Source organism: Aquila chrysaetos, chromosome 2 (assembly GCF_900496995.4).
Source record: "Aquila chrysaetos chrysaetos chromosome 2, bAquChr1.4, whole genome shotgun sequence".
Taxonomy (NCBI): Eukaryota; Metazoa; Chordata; class Aves; order Accipitriformes; family Accipitridae; genus Aquila; species Aquila chrysaetos.
The window spans coordinates 18,787,770-18,805,675 of NC_044005.1; the positions used below are offsets into that span (position 1 = coordinate 18,787,770).

At 43.8% G+C, this 17,906-nt stretch overlaps 1 protein-coding gene across 4 annotated transcripts in view; it reads right to left on the minus strand.

The window, feature by feature from the left end:
• The window catches only part of RIN3 (Ras and Rab interactor 3), a 69,971-nt gene extending 52,670 nt beyond the window's left edge, over positions 1-17,301 (minus strand). For all 4 annotated transcript variants that reach the window (XR_005931380.1, XR_005931381.1, XM_030005361.2 and 1 more), the window contains exon 1: positions 17,011-17,301. Coding sequence is in view for 2 of the 4 variants with exons in the window: in XM_030005361.2 (XP_029861221.1) it covers positions 17,011-17,057 (47 nt within the window). In the remaining 2 variants the exon portion in view is untranslated. The remainder of the gene's footprint in view (positions 1-17,010) is intronic.
• Positions 17,302-17,906: the final 605 nt, after the last annotated feature.

Sequence of the window (17,906 nt, forward strand, 5' to 3'; positions counted from 1 at the left end):
TCTTAATGGAAACATCTCATGATTTGAGTGTGTGGGGTCTTTCGGTGCAGATGATTAACAGCAGTGGATGAGGCTTTCTGGCAGAACAGGAACCCAGCCTTTTAGGGGCCCTCAGGGATAAGAGCCCTGGTGTGGGGTATCCTCCCCTCAAAAGCCAGCCCAGAAGAAACTAAGCAGGCTATTGTACCTGTACGGAGGGAGGAAAGGACAGCTCAGCGGAAGGGGACGCTTCGATAAAAAGGAAAGGCAAGAAGACTCATTAATGGGATCATACTAAAACAGGGGAATGTTAGGCTAGATGCTTCCTGGCAGGGAGTTATAACAGATGATGGATAAGTTCCCAAGAGAAGGGGAGGAGGACTGCATTGCCCAAACCTCTTAAAATGCCATGTTTAGAGCAGTAGCAAACACTTTATTGAGTCAAATCCTGTACTGGCTAAGAAATGGGAGTGAATGACCTAACAGACCTTTTCCAGCTGTAATGCTGTGACCCATGACACACCAGTTGACGCAGTTATGGCACTGATGCTTGACTTCTTTCCTGGGCACAGCTGTCACAAAGATCCAGATGCTGGGCTGTGGGAGTGCTTAATCCAGCAATTTAATCTGGCTCCACAGTAGCTCTGTAGCTGCACAGAGAGAAGGGAGCCCAAGCAGCTCCCTGGGTTCTTGCTGTGCTGCCAGCTGAAGGGATTTGCGGGGCCACCGTGGTGAGCAGCTGGCCTTTGCTATTTCGCTCACTCAAAATTCACGCATCAGATGATTTCTAAGCTCAGTTTTCAGAAATAACACGCAACTCTCTCCTCCTTCTCCCACAGTCCTGCATAACCCTTTGACTGATCAAGGCAGGTGCTCATTTTTGTTAAGTGTGATGCAAAGCTCAAAAGCTGGCCCTAGAGCTACGTCCCTTTCTTTTATTGAGTTCTTACTGCAAGGTACTTTTAAATCCTGCAGCCACTCTGCTAAATTGAACTCACCTGGGATGCAGGGAGCTGTGTGTTGCATACTGACTGGCAACACAGGCTAATTAATTGCACAGTGATTACATTCACACACCTGCCTCGGTTTGACAGAAGGTATCAGGTTGCTTGTTGGAAGTAATAACAACAACAATGGTGATTTGAATTATTGCAGAGTGACTGTACACTGAAGTAATGACACCACCATGACTCATTGCTTTAGAAATGAAGAGTCACACTTGGCAGCTGAATATTCCCAGAAATCAGCAGAACTGCAAGGGGATGTAATCCACTGAATTTCATGCAGGTGCAGGCCTGGGCATACCTTTGCAAGGGACTTCAGAAATAATGCCACAGACTTGCTGACACTAAGGGCTTCCTGGCTGTACTGTATAGGCCTGGTCACTCTGAGTTTCCCCAAAGCAGCTGAGACACAGAAATTGTGTGCAACAGCAGCAGGGACTGTCAGATGAATTCTTCACTCCTGCACATCTGCAGCTTCTGCCTGTCACCAGACCAGATCTGAGAAGATGCATCAGGTGTTATTAAATCTGAGTCTTAAATCGGAAACCAAATGCTCTGTAGTGCACTGATAAGTAAAGACTGAGGGCCTTAGCATTGTTTAAATAGATGAGCTGTAAGAATTAGGAGCTAGTTTTTTATTATTATGCTTTATTGCTTTTATTTCTCCCCCTGAGTATTAGAAGATATCAAGAGAGAGCAAGAGCAAGGCTTTGTTGTGCTGTCCTCAAGGAAAGAGGTACTCTGGTATATTTATATTTGTAGCAGAGCAGGCACCACAGGTCTTAAACTGTGTGCCAGCTGGCTTGCTACTGAGGGAGGAAGATGGACAAGTGGCCATAAACTCCATGTGCCAGGTGAAGAGCAACTTTTTGCACCAAAGCCACCTGATACCTGAAGGGATACCATTCAGGACAACCCAGCTTGTGTTTGAAGCTCATATGTGGAAACCCTTCAAGCACAGCAACACAGTTTACAAGGAGCACATGAAGCAGGAGGAAAATATAGATGCTCCTGAAGCTGACACACCAGTCCTGGTGGAAGTAGATGGGCGATGCTGGTAACTTCTGTGGTTAAAAGAGAGAGTTGGGAGCATGGGGCCTCATGGAGATGGGTCAGATGATAGTGCTAAGATTAAAAGACTGTCAGAAAACTCACAGCCCTGTTTTACGTTCAGTGTTACAAGCAATCCAGTTGGACTTGGTTGCAGGGCTCTGTGCCACTGGTGATAGAGGCAGATCTCTGTATCCCTTTTTTTTCATAGCCACCTTCCTGCTGAAAAGAGCATGAAGTTCTGAACCCAGCACACTGAAGAAGGAATTATCAGAACTACATGAATAGCAGCAAAAGAAGTGCAACAAGGTTTCATCAGTTAAGACCCTTGCTACATGCACAGCTATATATGCTTTCCTTGGTTTGATATCACTTCTGATGAGGTAGACACATTAAAAATCTTTGTTCAGACACATGTGAATTCATGTGCTGTTACTTTCAGTTCACTGGGAGTGAAGTTATGCAGTGCCCCAGCCAGAGGACATCAAGCTTCATTTTGTGTCCATCTTAGATGTGGTCATTTTTCAATGCCTTCTCATTACTCTCATAAGCTAGCCCATCTTTGCTCACTTGATCAATTCAGATCAAACTAATCCCAGATGGAGAAGAAGGATTCATTTACTTTCCGGACCTGGCTTGAGTCACCTTGCTGGATTTTCATTTCTTTCTTCCAACAGGTGGTGGAACTGAGGCACTGCACCCAACCTAGCTACAGGGAGAGCTCTGTCATCTGTAAACTTCTTGAATCATTTCATCATAAAACAGAGTATTAGGAAGATGGGAAGGCAGCAAAGTGACACATGGAAAAACCCATAGCACAACAGCTAACTTTGTGCACCAAATGTTAAGACTGCCTCCCAGAAAATTCAGGCTTTAATAAATGCTTTTTCATAATAGAGCCAAGAGATCTGACAAAAATAAAACCAACAGGAAAAAAACACAATGAAAAACCCAAAAAGCAGAAAGAGAAGAAAGTTCCTGAGGTCTTCAGAGATCACACCCAACTGATTGCCACCCTTTAGTCAGAAATAAAAACCAAGTTTCTTGTTGTCTGACAGGCGAAAAGAAAGGGAAAAGATGTAAGGTGTTAAGCCATGGGAGCTTCCTGCATTGTAAGGTTCTCAGACATAGAGAAAAATTGGATAATGGAAGTGACATGATCGGCTCAGTGTGTCCCATGAGGCAGGCTTGCCTGTTCAGTAGTCCTTCCTACCTTGCAGAATGCTTGTGTTACTGGTCCACCTTGGTGACAAATGCGTAGCTCAGGAAGTTGTGCTTCTCAAACTGTGGTCTGTGGACAACCCGTGGTTGGCAGAGAACTTCCTCTTGCTCACTGCTCTCCTTGTTTCCACTCTACTTTTATGTCCACCGTACATCTGTTTGGTCTTTGATCTACAGTTGATACTCGGTCTTTCCACTCAGCCTGGAAAGCACCATGCTTAATAGCCAAGGCAGCAGCTGTTCCAGCTGCCAAAAGGTAAGGGTCTCCCAAATACCCTGACACCTCATAGCTCAGCAAACCTCTCTGTTCCCCACATACTCCACTTTCTGTTACAGGGACCCACAATTTCAACAGTGAAGTTTTGCACCCTGTAATTGAAGGGTCACTTCTGTGAGCTTTTCTGTACCTGCCAGGGATTTCCAAACTGCCCGCCTCTGGTGAAGGCTAGCAGGGGCTTGCACACACAGACTGCAGGCATCCACATCTCCCCAGCTGGACCCTGACTGCCTGTGTTCGCATATGTTTGCCACAGTGGAGCAAGACATCACCCTGTGTGGGAGCTCCACTAATGGGCACAGAGGGATCAGTTGTGGGACAGTTCATCTGCCCTTAAATCACTTACCAGCTTACCAAGCCCTCACCTCCCTGGTCACAGAAACCAAGGAGGAAATCACAAAGATGAGCAAGTGCTATTATACTCCTTGGGGGGAAGGGTGTAATGGCCACTTGTGCAGATGGAAGAATGCTAATTCACATATCGATCTATTAAGTGGCCACAGTTTTCTGCTCACATATGACACCAGATTGCTGTCTTACACAGTACAGGGCTCCATTTGAAGGTCTGATAGACCAGCATCACACTGAAGTAACGGTGTGGACTTGTACTGCTGCCTGCAGAGCACAGCAAGGATAGCTGAACTAGCTTTAAGGATGTTAGCTGAGCCACAGGAGTAAGCTCTATGCAAAAACTCGGAGCTTGCTGGCAGAATAACTTAGCTTGTGCTAAGCTGTGGTGCCCTGGCTGCTGCTGTTACCAGGTTTAAAGCCAACAAATTTATTTTTCCTCATTACTGCCATAACACAGTCAAAGGACCTGACCTCAGCTTATCTGGATTTTGAACTGAGCAGAATCTTGCCTCCATTCAAGGGTCAGGAGTCAGTTCAGCTCTGACGAAGCCTTGCTGGATGGGAACTACTGACGTTGGGAGGGACATGTAACCACTGTCACTCATCAGAGCGCAAGCCCGGTGATTAAGACTAATGATCGTTCTCTGACAGCATAAGCGGCAGGGCCAAGTCGCTCAGGAGTGGAGAAGGAGGGGGTGCTTGCAGTGCTTCCCATAAACCACCAAACCACAGCGGCTGTGTTGCCTGCTTGGGTTTCTGCTCTAGTCACTCAGAGAGAGCTCCCATTGCAGGGATGCCCATCTCCAGTGTTAGGGGCCAGCTCTCAGCTCCTCTAGAAGAGCTGCTCTTCCTCCTGAATTAGTCAAGCTTAGTTGTAAGTGCCTACAGTGAAGCAGTGGCAATACCCCGTCAAAGCCTCTTGTTTGACCCTGTCAACAATCTTTCAGGACAGGAGTGCTCTCAAGGAGCAGGGAGGTGCAACTAAATGTTTATTAAGTTGCTAGCTTCACTATGTTTCCTAGGTTCATTAGGTCTGTCCCCTCATTTACATACACAAAGGTATGTATATTATAAAGAATCGCATATGCATAAAAGCCCCAAACAAAATACAAGGTAATTCACATTACTGCTAGTACTCAGGTCAGCTCTACTTACAAACAAGCCTTCTCACACTCACAGCCATGACACAGGCAGAAACAAGATAAAGAACAAACATCAAAAATTCCCTGAAGGAAGAGGCCTTCTTTCAAAGCCCTTTTTTTTCTCCAGTCTAGCTGTTTCCTGCATTCAGTAATGCAGAAGTTAATGCAGATGGTGTATGCTGCCTGTGGCCCCACAGTGGACTTGGGCTACAGTATCCTACTGGTGTAACATGACTTGGCTTGTATTCACCTCACAAATTATACACTGCTATCTTTGTGTAACCTTGCACATATATATTTTGCATTCAGCAATTTGTCTCAAAATATCTTATCAACCATCCTTCTCTTTTTACTCAGTCAAAACTTACTTTTGCAAGTCAAAACCACTTTGCAAGTTTTATTAGCCTACTCCCTTACTAACAACAGACAGTTGCTGTGTTAAAGGTAAGCCCTTCTCCCCCATATTCATAATCAGAGCTTTTCAGGTCATTTGTCCTTTGCCTATTTCAAACCCAAATTATTCTCTTAGGAATTTCAGCATATCAGCAAAACTAAAGAATTTTGTGCGCAGGCAACGAAGGATAATTTATAATTCTGCAAGGCCCTTTCACTGCAAAGAAGAGAGCTTCTGAAACGCGGGCCTAGCCAGGAATCATCTCTGGCAAGGTCAGAGAAGCCAAAGAAAGCACATTTTTCCTTAACAAAAAGCTGCGAAAGTGTTTGCTGGATAATTCTACCATAACTTCTCTGGAAAGGCTTGTGAGGTACAGGAACCAGAAGCAAATGTTTGGAAGAAGAGAAACAATTTCCTAAGCTATAAGAACATCAGAAGACAGATGGGTTTGTTCTGTGCCTTTGAAAAACACCTGAAGCGTTGGAAGCCCAGAGCACCCCTGTTTTGACTGCAGGGCCAGAGCTATTGACAGAGGTTTTGCCCTTTCCCAGCTCATCTGGCCAGGAAGGAAGACAGGAATGAAAGCCTCAGGAATGCTTTTCTCTATTGTACTCACTTAATAAAGAGAGGAAAGGGAAACAGAAAATAAAGGGGAGGGAGAAATTTCCAAATTTAAACTTAATTAAGAATATACTATAGTTTTGCTTAAATAAAACCATTCTGTTTCAAACCCTATATATTATAAAATATTTGAATCGGCATGTCACGTCAGAGCCAAAACCCTGAGCAAAATATTAAGAGAAAATTCAGACTAGTTATAAAAAGCAATGGCTTTCCTCACCCTGTGAGTGAATTTAGTGTAGACATACGAGACACACAAGATATGAGGTGCTAACCACACAGACTTGCATAAAGCTGAGCAGTCTTCCCCTCTTCAAAAAAATACCTGCAAACTCTTATCTCAGTCATGATTTGCAACTAGAAATGGCCATTTTGCCAAGGGAAATAAATCCATTGAACTTTCACACTGCGGTATCTCAAGGAGTGGAGCACGGGCCTTCAGAGGTCCCCCCTCTCATTAAGGCAACATGCAAAGGGTCTTCAAACCAGTCATTCAGTCACTGGTCTGCAGACTTGTGTGCAGACACACAAATATTCATATTTTGGGTAAGACTTCCTTCCAATGTCAGTGTGAACACATTTCAATACATGGTGCTGTTAGTAAAAAAAAAAAAATAATAATCTGAACCTAAACCTACTCTTTGTCTGTCATCCTTAAGCCTTACTCCAGCAATTTCATAATCCCCATATTTAATTTTGATTAGGCGTTGGAGAAATGTGTTTATTTCTTGCCTTATGATCTGATAGGATCCCTGCCTGCATTCACACTGAGGCAAGGTTAGAGATCTGCCTTCCTGGGGGAAGGAGAGGAAGAAGAAAAAAGGCTTGTTGGGGTATTTTAGGGATATGGAAAGGTGGTGAAAGGGCATGGTCCCCTGCCACAAGGATGAGGGAGGTGTTCTAGTTTTCTGGGTTAAGTTGAGCAACCTGCCCCGTGGGTGGGCATGGCCCTCATTGTCCTGTGCTGGTGGGACAGCCCCGGGCCAAAGAACTCGTTAACGGAGCAGTGTCAGAAACTGCTGAAATGTCCCTGCGGTGGCTGGGAGCTCAGCATGTGACTACAAAACCTGCCAAGCAGCAAGGCAAGTCTGTCAGCTCCTGCAGAGCCAGCTAAACCATTGCTGGGACCTCAAGCTTGTTCATTTAACAGTGTTTATGATCGCTTGGTCACCAGGGCTACGATGTAAATAAATCATAGGCCAAAGGCTGTGGGTTCACAGCAGTTTAAGACAATCCATAACACGGCTGCCTTGGTCATGTCCTCCCCAAAACATCAGTGCTGTACCCACCCCCACCTCCAGGATGCCCTTGCTTGTCTGACCTTGGGGCTATCTGATTCAGGGGGTGGGAGGGTGGAAGAAGGTTTGTGCTGGACATAGCTCTCTGGCCTGGCTCCCTGCTCAGTTTGGTGAGGCATGAACAAATATTTGACTTGGATTCAGCCCACTGGCACCAGTCACCCTGAATTACTCCCTGGAGCTGCTTCTTCTCCAGTAAGACCAGAGATCCTCATGGGTACACAGGTTCCTAAATGGGACACAACAATTAAAAACCTAAAATTAGGCAGGGTGAATCCAGGCTAGATCTAGATAGCAAAGGGAGATGCCAGAATGCCAGTCCAAGGGACTAACCCCTACCATCCATCCCTATCACAGGCTGCTCTTCACAGTGCCTCTCAGGCAATCTCTACCACAGTTTCCCAGCCCAGAGGACCCATCCCTGCTGGGAGGGTAACAGTCACTTTCCCTTTTGGCTGGAAAGGTTACCAATGAGATCCAGTCAAAAACTAACTAACTTCTAATCCTTAGAAAGGATTAGAATGGAAATTCAGTACAGAATTACACCAAAATGTCCTGTGTTACATATTTGTCCTCTGGACAGAAAGGAAAGCCATCCAAAGCGAAGCTCTTTCCTGTCTGCTGATTCAGCAGGAGAACATCTGAGCTTTGCCTGGTTTCTGGTTTTTTGTGGGGTATCAGGAGTGACAAATTCCTTGGAGAGAACTCATGGGAAAAAAAAAGGAGAGAGAGAAGAGAGACAAAAATTCTTGGCAGGCAAGATGAAAGTCTGGGCCAGGTCCCAGGCTGTCGTTTAGCCAAATATGTGGGAGAACCTTCTTTTGCCTAGAAGTCTGCTAGCAATTTGCAGAACAGTGTTGCAGGTAGCCAGCAGAGCTGTCAGTCTACAGACTCAGCTATTTTTTGGTCTCTCTTTGTTTCCTTGGTGAATTTTCCCCAAGCAGCACAAAATGTAATCCAGTTCACAAAAGGCTGCAGCTGCTTCCAGTTCTGCCCAACAGCTGCTTTTACAAAACAGAGGCTTCAAAAGACTGGCTTTCTCCAGAGGGCCACTGGAGGGGTGCACCTGAGCTATGTGGATTCCCTAGATTTGGCAAGATTTTCCCAGCATCCAAAAGGCTGTATGTATTCAGTTGGTTTCAACAAAGCACTTGAAATTCCCCAACAATTCATTAGCCTTGCAAAAGCAAATACAAAGTACTAATTAACATGGTCAGGAGATAATTTCAAGCAGTAAGACAGGTCTTTCAACCCCACCAGGAACAGTGTTGATCCACAGACCCCAACAAGTCACACAGAGCAAATACCAGCAGCCCCAGCCCTTGCAGCACCATTATCTAAGCCAGAAATGCAGCCCTGCCTCAAAGAACAACTCCCAGGGTGTGGTTTCATTTTCATCCTAATCCAGGGCAATGGCAGGATACTGCTGAAAGGGCAGTCCCCTGACCCCACTTGCACACACTCCCAACACTTCACTTTCGCTGCTTCTCTTGCTTCAGCTGTAGAGGCTATGTGAACACTGAGGACGCTGGTTCAGCTCCCTAATCCAGCAGGGAACTCATCCACCAAAAAGAAAAGGCTTTCTGAGAACTGGATTCTGTTCCTGGCATCACCCCAAACCTAAAGCATGGTCTGGGGCAAGGCCAGGGTTTAACTACTTAACAAGGATCCAGGGGATTAGGCTACAAAGTAAGTAACTATAATCAAATCAGCTCCATGAGCTGGTGCCTCAGTTTCCTTTACTACAGTGGCAGAAGTAGGTAACTGCCTTCAGCTGGTTGTTGGGAGGCTTAATATTTATGAAACACCCAGAGATCCTCTCATACATACAAGGGCTTTATATTAATCATGCAATGTTATTACGATTAGTGAAAACACCTTCTCCCTTTTAAAGGTACCAATAATGTAGAAAACAAATACTTTACTCAGATGCAGATATATTCCCCGTTTAGCAGAAAGGTGATGGAAAGTCTGGGAAAGGCACGCTGAGATATGCATGTATATATTCATCTATGTGAAAAGAGCTGCATTCCATAGTACTCCCTGGCTCGCATGCATCTAATAGAATCTCTATTTAGGAAAACGTGACTAGCATAGCCAGCTATGCAATGCTCACATCTGCTAATCCTTTGCTGCTCAAGTAATCATCTTCACTTGCAAAAAGATTTATACTATTTTGGGTAGAGGCGAAGAGGAGCTAAGTGCTCCAAACCTCTCGCAGCTGGTATCTTGAGGGAAGGATTGCCTTAATATTCTCACTCCAGCAGGGTACATTGATGCAGGGATGTCATTTCTGGAGGTGGGTAGAATTACTTTAGATAGCTCAGAGAGGTACAAAAAGGACAGAGGAAAGGCTTCAGCTACAATATTTACCATACTGGGTGATGCTTGTAGCTTTATTATATTTGCACAGCTTAAGTAGCACCGCTTGCTTGACCACAGCTGCTTTGCAGTGCTGTTTTATCATGTACTTTCACACACATACACATACCCCCACAAACTTCACAGTTAAAAACACCAGCTGAAAGCTTGCTTTGCCTCTCTGAGAAGCAAGCACCTGACAACCTGGGATGGATTCTGAACTCAGCCCCTCTCCAACTCTGGAGAGTTAGTCCGGACTGACACCAGCATGTAGCTCCAACTCAGCCATGTGCATATTTGCGTTTTAGGGATTCCCTCTGTCAGGGGGGAGAGTGGGGTTGGCACATGTGTTCCTACATTGTAAGAGCAGATCATGGATGCCAAACAGAGTGGTGGAGGGAGAGTGGGGTGCCAAGGGTCTTTGCAGAAAATGCAGTGTACACACAAGTAACTTTGTGTAACATCCCCATGCCCCTCCACAGCAGATGGGGTGCAACCATTGAACAAGGACAACAATTCTCTACCCTGCATACCACAGGCAGCCCTCTCTGGCAAGGAAGTATAGAAAGGGTTTGACAGCCAGGTTTTAACCCCTGCAGATGCCGTGCACCGTTTTTGGTGAATAATTCCTGTGGATGCTTGCCTGCCTGTTCAGCTGTCTTCTCACTGCTGCTTCTTTTTGTGCAGCTAGATCAATGCCAGAGCCTGGGTGTGCCCAGCACCCTTACATCTCCCACTTCGCAGTACAGATGTGTCCTGCCCCTGTAATCATGAATTTCAGAGTACTCCACTGCTGGCTGGCTCTCCTAGAAAAGCTGCTCACCCTCATTCAAGTGGTGTGCACGCAGGACTGGACTCAGTAATATATACCTCCTCAAGTACTTTGCTCTTCAAATTCATGGGCAGCCCCTGTTGATTTCACCCCACAAATGCCATACTATGTCCCCTGCAGCCCATGACTAGTAATTCTAGTAAGCTGACCTAGCTTTGAACAAGTCCTACAGCTCTGACAACATAGTCAGTAACCCAGGCCATGCTCACTGGGGCTGTAAGGGCATTGCCTCCTCTCATTCAGCAAATTCTGGAGAAGAAGGCACCTTCATTAGATCTCTTATGTACCACCTGTGCGCAAATTTTAAGACAGACATTTTCTTAGGCAGGCAGACAAGCTGGAATGATATTAGAGTATTGAAGCTGGAAGGTTTTTAGCATTACAAAATACCTAACAAGCACTCCAGACCCCTCCAGCTCAGACATAATGATCAAACAAATATTCACAGTGGCAAAAAAATCACTTACCTGTCCACATACAACCCCCCTAAAAGTTTGCAGAAATGTAACTGGGGAAATAAGAACTAGCAGAATTTTGATCTCTTAATCCTCAAATTAAACATCCCATAGGAGCAAATTATCTCTCCTAAAATAGACTAATTAGTTGACCAGCAGAATTTCTGCTACAGATCTCACCACCCTGAGAAACTGATGTTCGTATCTCCTCTGAACAGAACAGTGGTTTTCAAGCTCTTCTCCTCTAAACATCAATATCATCTTGCCTTTGCCACTGTGAAAACTTTTAACAAATTTCAGTTAATCAATTCTTATGTTGCTCTAGTGACTCTAGTGCTGCTACTCAATTATTCATATCTGTGACAACTGTGGTACAGGGAGGGTAAAATCAGCAAGCACGAGGTCTTGACTTTCCAGTTCATTTTTGAAAATAAGCACCATTTACTTAGGGGTCTACTTATTTACTTATCTGTATTGCAATAGCATCCCCAATCCTCCCCAAGGATAAGGGCATGTTCATTGCTGGAGAGGGCCCTTACCTCAAACTGGTTCAGTAATCCAATGTGCAGCTGTGGCAAATGGATGTGGCTGCAGCATCCTTGAAGAGAAATCCATGCACAACCTCACTTCCTTGGGGGCCAGCTCCGGTATGAACTGCCAGCCAGTCAGAACGCCATGGATGAAGAAGTTGGAGGAGGAAACAGGTGGATTTTGTACTTGGTTACCAGAAAAGCGACTGTAGGAACCAGAGCCAGCTATGAGAGGTCACAGGAGCTTCTTGGAGTGTGCATGTAGGGGGGTGGGTGGACAGAAGTTGAATTAAAGACAACTGAGTGATTTAGTCTAGCTCCTACCTGGCTCTAGATGAAGATTTACTCTGGAGATTCCACTTTAGTTACTCATGGTGAAATACCTGCCCAACACCACAGAAAAAATTAATCTCAAAATTAGGATTAGGAAGTAATCTAGGACACAGGCTTAATTGCACACCATTGCTTAGACCAGTGCCTACTCTGAGATCCAAGAATTGCTACTTAATTGACTTTTTAGCATGACTTTGTGTTAACTGCTTCCACAGGTTCTTGAAGGCCTTCTTAAAGCTACTCTTCTGCAGTGAAACATAGTCTTCTTCCATTCTTGTTTTCTCAGTTTTAATCCATAACTATTCAGAAAGATAAATCTGAAGTCTTCTTTGGTAGTATGAATACTTCAAACCTACAGAATATTATGCCCTTTTTTTTTTTTAAATGACCAAACATCTCAGGTTTGTAACTATTCCTGCTTTAACTCCTCCTATGTCCCTTCCATATAAGGCCCCAGATCAGCACAGTGATCTATGATCTAGTTGCTGCTCTGAACACCAGGGCTGCCCAGACCAGGTCCATCCTGGCACATCCCACCTCCTTTGACTGTAGGACCACCCTGTACTGATGATAATATGGCAAGAGGGATTATAACCCCTCCTTGGTCTTCTAAAGAACGTGTGCTAAATGTGCTTCCCCCTGGTTCTTTCTAATTCTAAATCTCATAATGACTTCTTAAATACCCACATTCATCATCATTCATTTGTAATTCCTCACAAAGGGCAACCTAAACAATCACAAACATACGTACACCCTTCCCTACACAGGGGGAATACCTTTGTGATACTGTTGGGAAAGTGCGGTAGGTCTTCTGGGACATCACAGGGCTTCTGATGACCATACCTACCCTCTGCTCACAGATCCATCTGCACTAGAATTTGGTCAGTCATTCCAAACAGCTGCCTTTTCTTTCTAATTACCTTTCCAAAGAACTATTTCTTTCTATTCCCAAAAGCAAAAACCCTCCTCCCTTCCAAAACTATAATGGCTAAAGGTCTGCGATGGACAATATTTTGTCCTAGTTTCACTAAGACACGTCGTTTCTGTGCTCTTTAGCAATCCAAGCAGGCAACCATTTAAAACTCTGGGAAGTGAATCTTGCTGCAGCTTCTTTTTCTAATGGATCGGGTTTAGGTATTGGCTTTTATGTCTATTTTTCAGGTCGTTTTAGAGATCCTTCTGAGTCTCACAAGCCTATATTGTTGATCTCAGAGAAGCTGCCTATATATACTGATGGATGAGTTAAAATACAGTCCTACTATCATTTGGAAAAACGCTATAAAATAGATAACCTCTATGATATCTGGACTATGTACACATGGTTTGATAAGGGATGGAGGCAGTCCAAATTTGTGCCAAGCAACCCTCATAGCTACTCTCCAGGACACACTGTTCTACATGTATACCTGTACACACAGAGCAAGAAAGATGCATGCATACATGTGTGTACATTTTTCAGCCTATGCTGCCTCTAGGTTTGAAAATCAACAATACAAACCAGCACATAGCCATTTAGGACAAGAAGTGAAAAAACTATATTTAGCTGAACCTGTAATAGAAAGGAGATGAGTAGAATATTGCTTACATTTGTGTCCCCCTTCCTGTGAACATTGGTATGAGACTGTCTGTAATGATGATGAGTTCTCTACTCAAGGGCAATATTCCCAGTATGGTCTACCCTCTGGCAAACAAAGGGACAGCTGCCTTCTGTGCTACCACCAGTATCACTGCACAATGTGCTCAAAGCAACCGCTATGTTTGGTGAGTACTCACTGAGAAGTGCTAGAAAGACCACATGACAAGTCAGTGTGGTTGTAAACATGCTTTTCTGTTAAATGAATTTCAGGACATTATATGTCTCCTCTCTGGATACACCAAATTCAGGTATCTTTGGAGAACACCTCCTTCTTTATATCTTTACAGTAATATCCTGATCTTGGTGCATCTTGAGCACAGACATTTCCTTCCTGAGAAGCACCATCTCCCAGGACTGGAAAGTGTACCCCTTATCAGAGCTTGACAGACAGCAGAAATATTTGATGACACTAATTTGTTTCCAGTTGCCTGAACTGTCCCTTCCCCACTTAAACACAGCATCTCACATGTTCTAGGTTGAGGTCTTCTTTGAGCAGTAGTTTGCATTGGGTCCAAGACCTCCTGAGGCCAACAGGACTTGTTCCACTGATTCAAATAAGCTTAGATTAAGTTCTTTACAAAGGACAGCTCTTGAGGAGTTTTTAAAAATCATTTTCTTGGTTCAAACCTGTAAATGCTGGTATTAGCTTTATTTACCCCACTGCAGAGACAGATATGTAGCCTGGGCAGAAAAGTCATTTGATAAGAAAGCTTTTGTGGCCAACAAGTATCTAAAAGCTCCCATTCCAGCAGAAGTCATGGGTTTGATAGGGTGCTTACCAAAGCGGTTCTCTGGTCTGCTCTACACAGATCAGACTAGACAATCAAACCAGTCCCTTTTGAAGTTAAAATCTGTGAACTTATTAGAGTTGTTCAGTTTCCAGATTCCTCCAGTGCTTGACCTCTTTATGTCTACATTCATTGCATGAAATATGTCAACTGTGATCGTGGGTTTTGTACCAAAAAGACATTTCACTGAAAAGATGCACAATCACTACTTCATTAGGCAGCCTGGCGCCCCAGAAATGAGAACCACTGTAACCCATCCCAGCTACCTGAACTAGCCATTATTATCCCAAAGGACTATTTAATATTTGCATATTATGTCTCTGTCACAGCTCCTGTCTGCTCTCCTCATCATCTCCTCCATACATTTGCCAGATGTTGGAATGAAGGCATATACCTTTTCATGAAACCATGGTCACCAGGCTCAATCAGCTCACATTTCTCCAGATGTTTTGTGATCTCACCACTTATTAACGTTCCTAGGAGTTAGCCTCACTCTAGCTCAGAATTACTGGTTAAATTTCCCTGTTTCTCTCCCAACCCATTTTGGAAGAATTTGATAAGATTGATTTCTATCCAGCCCCTAGCTACACTTCTCCCCACATTCCTCTCTGAGGAGCTACTAATTCTGGAGGCAGATTTCTCCCCAGTGTCTTTCTGCCATTTCAGATGTGTAAGTCAGCAAAACCCCCTTACCGATTTGCTATATGCAGAACAGACCCTTCAGTCATTACTAGGAATGGATACATGGATACTTTCCAAGTTGCTAAGGTACTTCTATGAGAGTTTGCATTGTCATAGTTTCTGTGCATGTGAGTAAGCTTTCCCATTTAATTAATAACCTGAAGACTATGGTGAATGAAGGTGCAATCTCTGTAATTGCTCATGAAATTTTTGTGCACAGAATTTTAAAACCAGGTCCAAATTCTCCATTGGCAGCTTGTCTTATGTTACTATCTCTTTTGAAAGCTACCAATTTTATCTACACATACTTTGTGAAATTGGCACCTAATTCAATGTGACCATAACAGGAAATTAGCTAAAGATCACTTAGACACATTTCTAATTCTGTAATGTGTTGGAGGCCACAAGGTATGCATGCTGGAATGCAATTTTGAGGATCTTCAGCAATATTGTGGCATGTAAGCAGAGTTAAAATAGATTTTTTTTAAATATGCAAGTTCCTTTATGAGTGGGAGATAGATTGAAAATAAAGACAATCAGTTAATGAAATAAAAGGCCATTCTGTTAAATTGTTCAGATGTTCATAAACTTATGAAGAACACATGAATCATGCCCATTCATGCTTCAATATTCCTGCAACCACTCGATTTATGATTTACAGTCCAAATCCAGGGTCTATGGCTTGTTTACTTTCTCCTGCAACTCTAAACTGAAAGCAAACCTTTGCAAGCATGTGGCTCATTTCAGACAAGCCGAGAAAGAGATAAGCAGTATAAATCTTTTGGTTCCTCAGTACTTGGCATCTTAACTATCATAATTGCAGGGAACATCTGCAAAGTGCAAATTCTTTGGATTACTATCTACTAAGTTCCACTTGCCGGTCTACAGGGATTGGATTCTTTCATTTTTTCCTTATGGCTGTGTGATGTTTGTTTTTCAGTGTTTAACATTAAGTGGAACTGAGGAATTGTCCTTTGGGACAGGAGTGTCATTGTTCCACTTAATGTAAACAACTGAACAAGGCAAAAGCAGTGACAGTTGTAATGCAGGGTTCTCCCTCCATCCCCTGTACTCGATGTGCATATTTGGGAACAGTGCTATGGTGAAACTATAGCACACTAGCCTGTCAGCAGCAATTTTATCAAAGGGGACTGGCTTGCAGCACACTCAGTGACTGAAAATGCAAGTATCCCATATCCACCTATACACCTTCTCCTACTGCACCCATCACAGACACATCTGGGAGCTTTTATTTGTGGGAAACAGACTAAATGTGTCAGACAGATAAGAAACACTCTTAATATCTGGTATTATATGTTTTTCCAAGGGGGGTGACCAAAGGTTTCAGCAGCGATGTCATTTTCCCCCGATTGTTTTCAACAGGAAACAGAAACGCTCAGCTTCAGCATGGGCTTTATGACACAACCAAGCCTTGGGCGGATTCCAGCCTGATCCTGGAATCCCAGCAGCTGATTGACCTCCCAACCAAAACCTATTTCCTCTCCCACTATGTTTTCTTGGGGCTTGATCCTGCAAGGTGCAGTGTCTGTTGGCCAGGAGCAAGGAAAGCACATAGTTAGTCTTTTCCTAACAGAAAGCACATCTGAAGTCTCCTGGGAGTCTGTGGACAGGGTTGGTGCATACCTTAGCGTGCTGGAGTTGGAGTGACCATCAGCTCATAGGGATGAGCCTTTATCGACTTCTCAGCATTTCAGTAGAAACAAAGCAAGCCTCCCAGGAAAGATTTGTCACGTTTCCAAAAGCACGGAACTCCCTTATTCTGTCCTTTACCCTAAACTGCAGCTTGGAATTCATCCTTCTTTTTCCCTAAATAGCTAAGATCAAACTAAATAAAGGTATTGCAGTTTGTTTTCAGCTGGAACACATTAGCTAAAGGAAATACTGTAAATTACAGTACAACCATGCCGCACCATCGTGATTGTGTGGCTGATAACTCAGCAGCCAGCTCGCAAATGCAGCTGAGAGCTCTTTGTTAAGTAGGAAAAGGAAAGCGACAGTTATTAAACATGAGCAGTCACTAAAGATTCAGGACTTACCCTGAGTCATCCCTGGCTCCCTTGTCTCCTGCTGATGTTTTCATCATTACAGCAAACTTTAAGACACTTTCTGTTTCACAGTGGCTTTAGAGTTCCTTGGTAAAGAAAGTAATTCCTTTCCATCGCTGAGCAGACCCTCCACATCCTTAAGTTTTGTACTGAAGATGATATTTCAAGGAGCGGCAGGGGGAGGATGTTTAAAACCAGCTTCAGGCTCAGTAGTATTGGAGGGCAGAGGACTAAACAAGCACTGAAATGAAAGCAAACTACCAAGAAGGTCTGATTTTAGCCTCTCTTATTTCTACTTCCTGTATTTATATGAACGGGGGATTTCAGGAAGAGGCAGTCTTTGGTGGTCAAGGGTGTGTGTACGCGCGTGTGTGTTATAAAGCCATATTTAGTAGTGAAGGCAGGTTAACCTTATTCAAAAGAAGGGCCTGAGACTGTCAGCTTATTTGTTTCTCTAACTTAAGTAAGTTTTAGGGGAAATTGTTTTACAGACTACAGGTATATCAGAAGGCAACAGAGCATGGTGAACTTTGTAAAGGATTTTATAAGGCAGCAAGGCAGTAAGTCTCCGTCTGCAAATTCCTGAAGCATGTGTATTTCTATTGCTTGAGTAACTGGAACCAGATGGAGCTTGGAAACCTTTCTATTTACACAGGACCTGAGAAAATGAAATGTCTTAACACTGGCAGAGGACAGCTTTGTAAAAGAATTCCCAGTTAAAGTGAAAGCTAATGGTAAGGTTGTAAGACTGCTAGTAAATGAACAGCTATCCATGCTGTGAAGCTCCAGTCAGTCTCAGAGCACATTTGACCTGGAGTTACTTAAGTGGTCGAGTATTGTTTGCTCTACTGGAAACCCAACTGAATATAGACCAGCTGTGGAGGCTG